This window comes from Danio rerio, chromosome 12 (genome assembly GCF_049306965.1).
Source record: "Danio rerio strain Tuebingen ecotype United States chromosome 12, GRCz12tu, whole genome shotgun sequence".
Lineage (NCBI taxonomy): Eukaryota > Metazoa > Chordata > Actinopteri > Cypriniformes > Danionidae > Danio > Danio rerio.
The window spans coordinates 2,948,517-2,962,500 of record NC_133187.1 but is presented as its reverse complement, the minus strand read 5'-3'; the positions used below and the strand labels follow the sequence as shown (position 1 = coordinate 2,962,500).

The 13,984-nt window shown below is 36.1% G+C and overlaps 1 protein-coding gene and 1 long non-coding RNA gene across 8 annotated transcripts in view; one reads left to right on the top strand and one right to left on the bottom strand.

The window, feature by feature from the left end:
* The window catches only part of frmpd2 (FERM and PDZ domain containing 2), a 423,788-nt gene that overhangs the window by 388,803 nt on the left and 21,001 nt on the right, over nt 1-13,984 (bottom strand). For all 6 annotated transcript variants that reach the window (XM_073918009.1, XM_073918011.1, XM_073918008.1 and 3 more), the window contains 11 exons: nt 12,664-12,799; nt 12,445-12,583; nt 11,275-11,427; nt 10,383-10,568; nt 8,240-8,399; nt 8,000-8,156; nt 5,730-5,815; nt 5,569-5,646; nt 3,275-3,382; nt 1,722-1,838; nt 1,117-1,295 (listed from right to left, as the gene is read on the bottom strand). In XM_073918009.1, the coding sequence (XP_073774110.1) occupies nt 1,117-1,295; nt 1,722-1,838; nt 3,275-3,382; nt 5,569-5,646; nt 5,730-5,815; nt 8,000-8,156; nt 8,240-8,399; nt 10,383-10,568; nt 11,275-11,427; nt 12,445-12,583; nt 12,664-12,799 (1,499 nt within the window). The remainder of the gene's footprint in view (nt 1-1,116; nt 1,296-1,721; nt 1,839-3,274; nt 3,383-5,568; nt 5,647-5,729; nt 5,816-7,999; nt 8,157-8,239; nt 8,400-10,382; nt 10,569-11,274; nt 11,428-12,444; nt 12,584-12,663; nt 12,800-13,984) is intronic.
* LOC103911892 (uncharacterized) overlaps nt 1-13,984 on the top strand; it is a 117,582-nt gene that overhangs the window by 91,994 nt on the left and 11,604 nt on the right. For both annotated transcript variants that reach the window (XR_012387775.1, XR_012387774.1), the window contains one exon: nt 1,717-1,898. This is a non-coding gene — a long non-coding RNA (uncharacterized lncRNA). The remainder of the gene's footprint in view (nt 1-1,716; nt 1,899-13,984) is intronic.

The following is a 13,984-nucleotide window of genomic DNA, read 5'->3' as shown; positions in this document are numbered from 1 at the left end:
TAGAAACCATGGCATCTACAGTTACAAATAATGACACATCTCACTAGTGACCATGTGCTGAATGTTAATCCACCATCTACACTTTTCCAAGAGTGGATAAAAGACTTCCGTTGGCTTCAAGTCCGCTGGGATGTGGGATGTGGGATGGAGTTTTTTAGGTAACTGTTTGCCACATCTAGCACGAGAGCTTCAGTTTAATCCTTCATATAATCGCCAGATGCTGTCAGCCGTGCAAGTGGCAGCTATATGTAAAATGTAACACCACGTACACCATCGCAAACAGTCTTACACTGAGTAAACTAATTTATAACTAATATATAAAGTTAGGAGCACCGGTGTTACCAAGCAAAAAGGTTAATTTCAAGCCCTGTATATATATATATATATATATATATATATATATATATATATATATATATATATATATATATATATATATATATATATGTATATTCAAGTAAACTTATTTTGTTAAACTAAGCAAAATGTGCAATTTAAATGTGTTTAGAATACATAAAGCACTAGATAGGCAAAAGAGCTTGCATTTGTATTTGATATTTCCAAATGCTGTTGAACGTGAGCTGAATGCATTTCATAGAACTGAACTGAACTATTTTTAAAGCTTTAGTTGGTAAATTACCACATTATATATCTAGTTTGTTGGTTTTCAGCTCAAATACTTATAATACCAAATCAGTAGATGTATTCTTACTGTACTTAAGATGCCAATTTGCTGATCTGCATGCTCTAAGTATGCTCCATATGTATGGCATGAGCTTCAAGATATAATACATATGGAATCTGTACCATCTATCGCTATATTTAAAAATATCATAAAGTCTGTCTATTTGGAACAGTGCACGTGTTTTAATAATTGATTATGGTTTATTTAATTTTTCTTTTTGTCCAACTTAATCCTATGCTGCCTTTCTTGACTAGGACTCCCTGGTAGAAGAGATATTGTATCTCAGTGGGACTTTCCTGGTTAAATAAGTAACTAAATCATTAAATAAATACATAAAAACCCTCTTATTGTTGCATAACATTCCAGATTCCACAGTCTACAGTGTAGTTAAAATGAACAATCATGCACTCACTGCTCCTCATTTTCAGTACCTGTGCGTTGATGATGCGGACCTCAGGAACGTGCAGTCTGTTCGAGGCTTTCGGGGTCATCATGACACTGACCAGCTCGTCCAGAAACTCGTCTCCTGTTCTGCCGTCTGCCAGGATTGTGCTCTGAGACTCGTAGCTGCGCTCGTTCAGAGAAACAGATCCTCCACGCTTGCACTGAGCTGAGGAGTTCACAAACACACACTCCATCATTAAGCATTCACAAGCAGAATAGCTACCTCATCTCTGTTCCCAAACGCAATGACTTCAGTTTTCTCTTTGTTTAACTGAAGAAAGTTTTGGCACAATCAATTGTTCATTTTATCAATGCATTGGCAGAGGGTGTCAATGGGGCTGTAGTCATTAGGCAGTAAGGCTAAGTAGATCTGGGTGTCATCAGCATAGCTGAGGTAGTTGATTTGGTTCTTTCTCATTATTTGGCTCAGAGGCAGCATCTAAAGGTTGTACAGGAGATGTGCCAGAATCGAGTCCCATGGGACTCCACAGTCAGCTTAAGTCAGCTTAACTGATGCAAGTTAAATTAACTTGTAAAGTTAAATAAAAAAAACAAAAAATTGAAGTGAGCAACATTTTTTTCTCCAGTGTACCTTTGGGCTGTGAAATGATGAGCTCCACGTCATTGGAGCTGCTCTGCATGATGTCAGCGGCTTCACTAAACGACATGCCCTCCAGACTGAGCTGATTCAGAGAGATCAGACGACCACCTGAAGAAGATCAAACTCACATACAGACCATGGCTGTGTCCGAAATCGCGTACTACTCGAGTAGGTACTAGATCTGTATTTATAATGAACCAGTGCTTATCATGTTAATGCACAAAAGAGGCACTCAGTGTCATTCACAACAACTAAACACTATCATGGCAACACACAATGCTAAAGTAATGCAATCACTATTATTGATCATGATTAGATGTAACAAAACTAATGTACATCACAGATGAGGAAAAAAAAACAGTAATGTAAAACAAAAAACAAAACAAAAAGGGAACTGTTGTGAAGAGAATTCTGGAAAAATCAATTTACGCTTTACAGAATATAAATTAATGGAAATTTACTGTTATGCAATTTTTTTTACTATTTATATGGGAGTAATTTTTACAGTGCAAAAGTGAATGTGATCTTTAGATGTTTATGAATTTAACGTGCTGTTAATTTAGCAAAGATTTTAATCCTGTTTGACAAGAATGTCCGTTGACAAAAATAAAAAAACCCCGTCAAAGACTTTGCATTTAGGCAGCTTTTCTGCGGATTAGTCCAGCGAATTCACTTTCCGTTGTGTTGCTTAACCAACGCAATCTCACAGCAATTCGTAACTTTTTGATTTAGTGGTTAATTCGTACAATTTAGTATGATTTGCTCATCACCCAATGACGGTTAGGGGTGGGGTTAGGTGCCACGCCTCCTTTTTAAAATCGTACATTTTCGTACGACTAAATTCGTACAAATCCGTAAAAATTAGCCACTAAACTGCCAAAACATAAAATATAAAACCACATGATGGCATTAAGAGCAGAATCCATGTAGATACGTTGCCTTCCAAAGACACAAATTACACTTCTTAGACTGGAATTTTGCTTGAAACATTTGCGAATGTTTGCAAAAGCATTGTTTTCGTTCATTCGCATGACTTTTTTTGATGCACATCTCATTATAGTTTGTGCATTTTTTCCTGTCGGATATAAAGTCTACCCTACTCGGATATGAGCAGAAGTACATAAAGAATTACATATATTTATATATATTTTTTTTATAAAATATTATGAGTGATAAATTTATGCGCATCTTGGCATGTCCATTGGGTATTTTTATTCAATATTACAAAATGTGCTAAAAAATTGGCAGATGGAAACATAGTCAGTGTAAGTTTCTAAGTAAGTGATTATTTTATTGTCAAATTAACGTTTGTATAATGACAGAAATCGAAATAATTTGTATTATTACTAAAAGACAACTCGATAAGTGTAAATAACTATTACGGGGTCTATATTTTTATTTATTTCATTACATTTTTATCAACCAGCAAAACACAAACAAAACGACATTCCTTTCCAATGCTCAAATTCATTCACTTGTTTTCATTCACTACTTTAAGTGGACTATATTAATGTAGGGAATAGTGATTTATTGAAAGGCTTCACCTGGTTTTATGCGTCCATCTCGATCTGCTGGACTTCCAGGTACAACTGAAGCGATGAAGATCCCGAGGTCCAATTTCCCAGCGGTGTCTTCTCCAACTATGACAATACCTACAAAGTAAAGCGAGACTGAATTTACATTCAGACTTAAGTACAATTTACTTAAAAGAATAGCTCACCCAAAAATAATTTCACCCATGGACTTTAGCTTATTAGTTTGTAACTGTTGTTATGCTAGCACTTTGGTAGAAACATACATGATGATAACATGGTACCATCATGGATACATGGTAGCTAACAGTGTGTTCAAACATACTAGCACAGGGGTGTCCAAAATCAGTCCTGGAGGGACGTTGTCCTGCAAAGTTTAGTCCCAACCCCAATCTGACACACCTGGGCTAGCTAATCAAGCTCTTACTTTGTATACTAGAAACTTCCAGGCAGGTGTGTTGAAGGAAGCTGGAACTAAACTATGCAGTACACTGGCCCTCCTGGATCGAGTTTGGCCACCCCTGTACCAGCATTTGACTATAGCACTACAATTGCTAGATAGTTAAACCAAGCTAGAAACATGGTAGTAACATTGTAACAAACATGACAACAGTACATTCAATTTAAATTATATTAAAAATGTTAACTTGTACCAGAAAAATGCTAGTAATCCTGGTATTGTGATAAGTCACACAAAAACAAGATACCAACAACAAACTAGAAAATGTTGTGATAAGTCAAGCTAAAACAATGCTAGCAACATGCTAAGTCAAAGTAACCAAGCTAAAACTATGTTATAAACTGTTAGCAATAAGTTGAATGCTAATAATAATATTCTAAAACATACTAACATTTGACTTTAATGCTATAATTAAGCCAAGCTATAATCGTGTTAGCAACATGTTAAAATGTTAAAACATGTTAACCATAGGCTACACTAATGCATCATAATGTAATGCTAAATCATACCAGAAACATGCTAGTAATGTGTTATTATAATCTGGTATTGTTACGAGTCACACAAAAACAAGATGTCAACATACTAGAAATTGTTGTGATAAGTCAAGGTAAAGGGATGCTAGCAACATGCTAAGTCATGGTAAATCAAGCTAGAACCATGTTAAAAACTTGTTGAAAAATGTTAGAAATAGATTAGCAATATGCTAACGCACAGTTGTTAGCACTACACTTGTTAAACTAAGCTAAAAACTATTAACTACTGTTAAAATATGTTAACAGTGGGCTACACTGATGCATGTTGTTACATCGTAATGAATGCTAAATCATACCAGAAACATGCTAGTAATGTGTTATTAAATCCCACTATTGTTATAAGTCTCACTAAAAACAAGATACCATTATACTATAAAATGTTCCGATAAATCCTGCTAAAACAATGCTAGCAACATGTTCAGTCAAGTTAAATCATGCAATAAAATATGTTAGCTAAAAATGCTATAAATAAAATGCTAAAGCATGCTAGTAAGATGTTAAAACATACTAAAACTTGTTGCAACAGTAAACATCCTAACAAGTTGTTGGATCTTGACATTGCATGTTAACGATGTGCTAAATTATGCTAAAAACGTTAAGGACTTGCTGAAAAATGCTGGCAACTTTATAACAACACACGCTAGTGAGATATTAAAATGTAATAAATGATAATAAACGTTAGCAAAATGCTAAAAAGCCAACTTATTGCAAGCGTTTTTACTAACAACAGGTTGAAACAGTGTAGGAGCTTGCGTGCTAAACAAAGTTAGCAATGTGCTAAACCTTGATAGCAATATGTTACCAGCTTTCAGGATACTTTGAGTAAAGTGAAAGACTTAGTAGGGTTTAATATTCATTTACGACTTTTGAAATAGTATGTAAAATTTTTATGTACTTACTAAAATAACTTGGACTTAGTAATTTGTCATTGCTGTTAAATACACATATGTGATGAAATCAGCCTGATCTCACGAGAAAACGTAAGTATTTTAAGTTTTGCCAGTTTAGTGGCTAATTTGCATGAATCCGTACCAGTTCAGTCGTACGAAATTGTATGATTTAAAAAAGGAGGCGTGGCACCTAACCCCACCGCTAAACCCAACCGTCATTGGGGAATGAGCTAATCGTACTTAATTGTACAAATTAGATCGTACGAATTCATACGAACTAGCCACTAAATCAAAAAGTTACGAATTACCATGAGATTGTGTTGAATGAAATCTACTCACTTAAATTAAATAACAATTAATTTTTTATACTTATTCTATACTTATATATTAGTATTAAAGAGCCGGTGTGCAGAATCTACTCACCAAGTCCGACTTTAGGGTCTTTTTTAAGGGAAACGCAGATGATTTCCCTCTCTGGAGTACGGGCACCTGTTGGCGTGTCTGAGACAATAGGACCTATTAGATTCAGCTTGTTCCCAGTTAAACAAAGAGCTTCATGTTATGGGATTATTGCAAATCCAAACCTCTTAGAGGCGAAGACACTGAAGGGACGTCAGAGCCGCGCTTTGGAGTACTACAAAGGCTTCTCTGTAGAACTGGACTTTGGGATCTAGAAGGGAAAATATTTATAAATAAGTGAACATGGTGAAAATGTTAAAAAAAAAAGTGCCATGAAATGGAAGTCACTTATGTGCTGGATATCAAAGCGGTTCAGTGGTTAGCACCATTGCCTTATAGCAAGAAGGTCACTGGTTTGAGTCCTGGCTAGGTCAGTTGGCATTTCTTTGTGGAGTTTGCATGTTCTCCCCGTGTTGGTGTGGGTTTTCTCCGGGTGCTCCGGTTTCTCCCACAGTCCAAACACATGCGCTATAGGGGAATTGGGTAAACTAAATTGGCCCTCGTGTATAAGTGTGTTTGTGAATGTGAGTGTATATGGGTTTCAGCTGGAAGGGCATCCGCTGCTTAAAACATACAGTATGCTGGAATAGTTGGCGGTTCATTCTGCTGTGGCGACCCCTGATGAATAAACGGAGTAAGTCAAAGGAAAAATAATGAGTATATGAAAACTCTGAGATGAAAAGCAACAGTTTTCATAGTTTTTCTTTTGCAGACAGACTGGGCTGTAGCTATTGGTTATTTTAGTAATCTAGTATTTACTGATTATTCCATCAGTTAATCGAGTAATTGAATAAGAGGTAGTTTTTCCTTGATTAAAAAGCAATGCTAAATGTACAAGAGAAACGATAGATCAGGTCTCTTAAAATAAACCAGTTTTTAGAAAAACATTATATATATTTGTAGCTAAAATTCCATTAATGTATGTGACAACTAGGTGGTGCAGTAGGTAGGGCTGCCGCCTTACAGCAAGAAGGTCGCTGGTTCGAGCCTCGGCTGGGTCAGTTAGTGTTTCTGTGTAGAGTTTGCATGTTCTCTCTGCGTTCGCGTGAGTTTCGTCCGGGTGCTCCGGTTTCCCCCACTGTCCAAACACATGCGGTACAGGTGGATTGGGTAGGCTAAATTGTCCGTAGTGTATGAGGGTAAATGAGTGTGTGTGGATATTTCCTAGAGATGGGTTGCGGCTGGAAGGGCATCCGCTGCATAAAAACGTGCTGGATAAGTTGGCGGTTCATTCCGCTGTGGCGACCCCGGATTAATAAAAGGACTAAGCCGACAAGAAAATGAATGAATATGTGACAACTAAACCCTTGCATTTATCAAAAATTTGCTTCAAGGATTTTGTTTGGATTCAAGTTACTAATGAAAAAAGCCCTTTGTTGACAGGTTTTTGCAAAATAAAAATAAAAATCAGGAATAAAATTGTATTTAACCAAGTGAAGGATAATATATACTGGTAATATGCAACATTTTTCAGTAAAACATGTGTTTTTCCCAATAATTTAGCTTTTTTTATCTCTCTTTAAATATATCTATTTTTTATTGAAATTTTCCCAATAAAATGATCTCCAGTATTGTTGTACGTGCAATATTTTTACGGTATTAGAGAAGAGATTTTAAAATCTACATATGCAATAATAACAAACGTGTGTTTTAAATGTCAGGGTAAGCAAGCAATCTTATTTCAAAAAAAAAAAACAAGATCATTTTGCTTATCCCTTTGTCCAGATTATTTTGCTTGTTTTAAGGAAAAACTCACTTAATTTTGTTTAACATTTCTGAAAACAAGACAATATTTTATACTCGTCTAGGAAATGCTTCTTGATTTTAGAATTTTTAGATATTTGAACTGGAAACTAGACAAAATCTCTCAAGTAAGAGTTGAAGTGTATAAGTTGAAATCAGAATTAATAACCCGCCTGAATTATCCCCCCCTTTTCCCTTTCAGTTTAATAGAAAGATTGTTTTTCAACACATTTCCAAACATAATAATTTTATTAACTCACGTTTAATAACTGGTTTATTTTATCTTTGCCATGATGACAGCACATAATATTTTACTAGATATTCTTCAAGATACTAGCATTCAGCTTAAAGTGACATTTAAAGGCTGTTTTGTAGACAATCGAAAGAAATATAGCTTAAGGGGGTCTAACAATATTGACCATAAAATAGTACTAAAATATGTAAAACTGCTTTTATTCTAGCCAAAAGAAAAACAAAAGACTTTCTCTAGGAGAAAAAATAGTATAGCAAATACTGTGAAAAATTCCTGAATCTGTTGAACATCATTTGGGAAATATTTGAAAAAGAAGTTAAAATAAAATCACAGGAGGGCTGATTATCATGACTTCAACTCTACGTGTTTATGTTTGTAGCACATGTAGTTAATTCTGACCCGGGGTTGTCCAGTAAGTCTCGCTGTAGTTTGATCTTGGCCTCGATCCGGGTGGCGATGTCTTCACAGAGTTTGCTCATGGATTCGTCAGCGCTGCTGTCGTTCACCTCATTATTCTGAGCTCTGCACAGGGCTGCGTACTGAACAATACTCTCTTCTGCAGACACATCAACACACATCAGGGTTACTGTTGTAAACTAGCAGAGTAAAAAAGCTCTGGACACTGTGGATCTGACCGACCTGAAGCCAGGCTGTGCGTGAGCTGCCGAGAGCTCATCTCTTTGTGAAACTTGTGCTGTGCGGAGCAGAGGTCGCACAGGTATTTGGCAACTTTAGACTTTTCGGTCAGAAAGACGTGCTTCTTTTTGCTGGTGCTGCATTCAATGATGAACTTGCGCCGCTGTGATGATGAGAAGAAAATTAACATGACGACTGAAGTCATCTATTTGAAAAATACTGTATTTCTCTCTACAACTTGTGTATATGTATATATGTATATGTATATATATATATATATATATAAATATATATATATATATATATATATATATATATATATATAATATATGTATATGTATATATATATATATATATATATATATATATGTAAATATATATATATATATATATATATATATATATATATATATATATATATATATATATATATATATATATATATATATATATATTGATATATATATGTGTGTGTGTGTGTGTGTGTATATGTGTATATATGTAAATATATATGTATGTATGTATGTATGTATGTATATATATATATATATATATATATATATATATATATATATATATATATATATATATATATACATATATATATACATATATATATATATATATATATATATATATATATATATATATATATATATATAAATATATATATATATATATATATATATATATATATATATATATATATATATATATATATATATATATATATATATATACGCACACACATACACACACTACCTGACAAAAGTCTTGTCGCCTATCTAAGTTAGGAACAAAAAATATAGTTCATCATTTGGTATCAGAAGTGGCTTATATGAAAGACTCCATCATGAGCTTAGATGACTGCATCCATACATCTCTGACATGACTCAAATCACTCTTTAATAAAGTCATCTGGATATGTCATCTAATATAATCATCAGAAGCTATATATTCCTGGAAAGGTTCAAGACTTCTAAATAAATACTTCTAAATTCATTTACGGTCACCCTTTAACCTGTGGGAGGCTTTACGGTTACATTTTCAAACCCTAATATTGTAGTCTAAAGGTAAAGCAATCATGACAAACTAGATATCGTTTGAAAGCTTCATGTTTCTAGTTTCCATTTCTGATTTTTGAGAATTATTACTGAGCAACAGTTATTTATTAATTTGCAACAATGATACTTATTAGCATTACTTTGCTACAGCAATCCACATGTAAAAGATTTTTATATGTTTTAGAGGCTATGCTCAAGTCAAACTACCCATTTGTCTACTTTACAAATATTGTTAAAAGTATGAAAATATATGGTTCATGTTCCTCAGAACATACACAGAAGACTGGTGGTGATGGCCAAACTAAATTTTTCTGAAAGCTCTTTTTTGAGCTACCAGGATTATAATTTGTTCATATATTTAGCTTTAATTTTCTGTTGGCAGTTCATTCCGCTGTGGCGACCCCTGAATAATAAAGAGACTAATCCGAAAATAAAATGAAAAAGAAAAAAAATTATATATATATATATATATATATATATATATATATATATATATATATATATATATATATGTAAAAATTTTTATTTATTTATTTATTTATTTATTTTCGGCTTACTCTCTTTATTAATCGGGTTGCCACAGCGGAATGAACCACCAACTATTCCAGCATGTTTTACGCAGCGGATGCCCTTCCAGCTACAACCCAGTACTAAAAAACACCCATCCACTCTCACTTTCTCACACATACAGACACACACACACACACACACACACACACACACACACACACACACACACACACACACACACTACGGGCAATTTAGTTGATTTAATTAATATAGCGCATGTCTTTGGGTTGTGGAAGAAACCGGAGCACCCGGAGGAAACCCATGCCAACTCCACACAAAACATGTAAAACTCCACACAAAAATGTCAACTGGCCCAATCAGAAGTCGAACCAGCGACCTTCTTGCTGTGAGGCGACAGTGCTAACCACTGAGCCAAAATTAATTTTCCATTACTTTTAAAAAGGCCTGTTCACACATTATCTTTTAATGATAGTTTACCAGTCATTTTCTACAAATGTGTGTGTGTGAGAAAGGTGTTTCTTCTCATGGTGTGTTCGAGTGTGTGTACTCACAGTTGAGGTGATGCTGCTCGTGTCTCTCCAATGGAATGTAAGGCTTGCGGTGCGGCAGTTATTAATAACTTCATACACAGTGATGCACTTGGCACAGACTCCCAGCAGAAGCTCTCCAAACACAGGCTTCTTCTCTCGGGCCACGCGGTGAAACAGCACACCATACTCCGGCAGCTGCTGAACGCTCTGAACAACAGTTTATAAGACCGATTGGTCACACTTTATAATACGGTTACACTAGTTAATGTATTCAATAACCTGAACTATTTATAAACAATACTTGTTCAGCATTTATTGTGTCAAAAAATACTTAAATCTTGTGACTCGCATATGCAGTCATGTAGCTGGTTTATTCTGGGAAATTTTCGTACCCCTCGGTTTCTACACTCTCAGAAATAAAAGTACGCGAGCTGTCACTGGGGTGGTACCTTTTCAAAAGGTACAAATATTGGTACCTAAAATGTATATATTAGTAACTAAACCTTTTATAAGGAACATTTTTGTACTTTTTAGGTACCAATATGTACCCTTGATGTATTAATATGAACCTTTTAGATACAAATGTGAATCTTTTGAAAAGGTACCACCTCAGTGACAACTTGCATACCTTTGGAGTTGTAGTGTGGACCTGGAAAATCTCTGTTTCAAGGGCTATCTAGCGCTTCCCCTTAGCCCTACGCCTTCAAGCTAAAGAGAACTGGAACACCCCAACCCCTTCACGTAAATGAGGGCTAAGGGGTAGAATTGTGATTAGGACTAAACCTCAATGAGAGTTAAGTAATGGTAATGATAATAAAAAAGGAATAGCCTTTATGCTTCAGGTAGAGGTGTAATTCTCTGCTTTTTGGAGGTGTGTGTGTGTGCAATGATTGAGGACAGAAGTGAGTTTCACCTTGAGGAACTCGAGTTCGGCCTCCTCTGCGCTCATGTTGGCATTGTTGACGTGTAAACGCAGCAGCTCTTCTTTCAGGCATGGCATTGCCATTTTCTGTACAACACTCTTGGAAACATAATGCTCAGGCTGATAGTAGTTCTTCCCATAGACCTGCAGAAAACACACACACACACACAAAACCTAGTTTGAACCCGTCTAAAATAAGTACACTAGTTTAAATCAGTGCATTACATAAGCATCCGACAGCTGCTTAATATAAGATTGACCTGATATGTTCTCGATGCTTGCTGAAGATGTAATGGTATTATTTATATACAAGTAATTTTAGATTCTCTGGCAGAATTTACAGTGAGATCATTGCACAGAGAGGATATAGTACAGAAGTATGTATTTTTAGTTTATTCATGACAACTTGCTTTTGTATAATGTTATTAATATTAGTACTGTTATTTATTATATGCATATTTATATTAGTTTTATTAAAACCAAGCTTAGATTTGTCCACCTGTCCACCATTTTTGGCCATATGGGACATAGGACGTGTTTGGCTACTTTGGAAACTCGTTTTTTTGACCACACTTCGTTATTATTGCTCATTTATTTGTTTGCTGGAAATTAGAACTGACTTTAGAAATAGTTTTGAAACAAATCTTTGTGCTTAACGAACAAAACTAATTGTGTAGGGTAATGGATGTCTGCGTAAACCGTTTCCGTATCCATGAAAGAGAGAAAGAGAAAGTGAAAGTAAAGGTCAATTGCTGGAGGCTCATTCTTTATCCTCTTGCTGCAGATGCTCTGTTTAAATGTATTCTTGCTAGTCGTTCAGTTTTTCCACTTACAAAGTTCGCCATTTATATAGGAAATGACTTAAAGGGAATGGGAGATGAGACTCTGATTGGTTTATTCTCAAAACACACCCAGAACTCATAGAGAGAATAACCCTGTTAGGCCAAGCGCCACGGCACAGAGTGTATTTTTCCAACCGTAAAATAGCAAAAGTGGATTCAGGCATGCTCTTAATGCTTTTGTGCCCTGCTCTTTAGACTTTACCCCTAGATTGTTAAAATAGACCCCCAAGACTGAATCACAGATTCATAGATACTGTATGTATAGAAATATTGATCTTTTCGACAACACTACTACTAACCACAGGCATACAGTGTTTACCTCAGGCAAACTGTCTCCAAACTCAGCCTGAAGAGCCAAGGCACCGAGAAACAGGCAGGTCTCCTCATTACACTGCAGCCGATCATCCAGAAGATCACGTCTGAGCTGCAGGTAGAACTGATGACGGGTGAACTTGTTTCTGTAAGGATGAAGAGATAAGTAAGACAACACTAGCAAAAAAAACCCCCACTGCGTTTAATGAGGAAAAAACAGACTTACAGAAGGAGAGATACGTCGCTCACAAAATATTTAATGCGGAAGTGAAGCACGAATGTGGCAGTGGGCACTTTTTTCCAGACTCCTGGGGCAACTTTGGATATTTTTGTGTCATTGTCGAGGAAGAAAAACTCATTATCTGGAAAATGGAAAAAATATGTATATATAATCGTAATCAAACATAGCCATGACGGCATATAATCATGCATTTTTGATTGTTGGTGGTTTTCTGTTGGGAAAGGGTAAAATTAGCTATTTTTTTTACTGATGATCATCAGTTGCAGTGCAAAAAAAAAGCTTATTTTCTGTTTTTTTTTTAGACTTTAGTGTGTGTCTGTGAGTGTGGGAGAGTGTAATGCTGTGTTCACACCAGAAGGGGCATGTGCAAATAAATAGTCTTGCGTAAATAGACGCGTAAACATTTTGTTTACTCGCTTCATTTGCATGTCAAATACGCTTCACAATAGATTCGGATTCGCGTCATGGGCTCGAGCTTCGTTGCTAAATGTCTAAGATGGATTTTATTGAGAGATTAGCTGTACTTTATGTGCTTTAGGAAGGCTGAAAAACAGCCTAGATTAGTTCGGCGCTGTGTCTGACGGCGTACTCACATTATGCTATCCGAACAGTGCCCAGGCTCGTTTCCCGGATCGTTTGAGAAGTGTGATTGCTCTGAATCTGGCTCAGGCATGGTTCCATTGGTTAGCCCTGGCCCGGTTGGAAGAGGTGTGCCTAAGCACGATTCACTTGGGCTTTGGCTCGTGTAGGTTGTAGTGTGAGTGCAAAATGCGGATTTATTAATCATTCTTACTGTTCAATGAACACAAATTGTCGTAGTTTATTAAAGACGCAAACCCTTCACTGCACAACAGCTGCACTTTCAGCAAACCTCCTCATTCCTTCAGCACGACGACTTTACGATTGTTTATGAGCGTCAAAAGGGGCTGATCTGTTCGGCGAAATATTTGACTGCGTGTCACCGCATATCAAACGACTAAAGCGATATAACTATAAAGAAATCTTCAATGTGGAGAGCGCTTCTTAAATTGAACAGCGCATCATCGATGACGAAAGCGTGCTCAGGCCCGAATGCAATGTGAGTGCGGGCCATCAGGGGAGACAGAAGGGGGGACAAGCGTGCTTTGGCCCGGTTCAAGGCAGCTGTACATGATGTGAGTATGCCCTGAGTCCACTAGATCCTTTCAGAGGTGCACCCAGCTCTGCGAGTTCATCAACTCCTTCAGGAACTGTACCTGGATGATGGAAGCTTTCAGCAGTGCTTCCGACTGAGCCGAGCCCAGTTTGATAAGCTGCTGTCTATTCT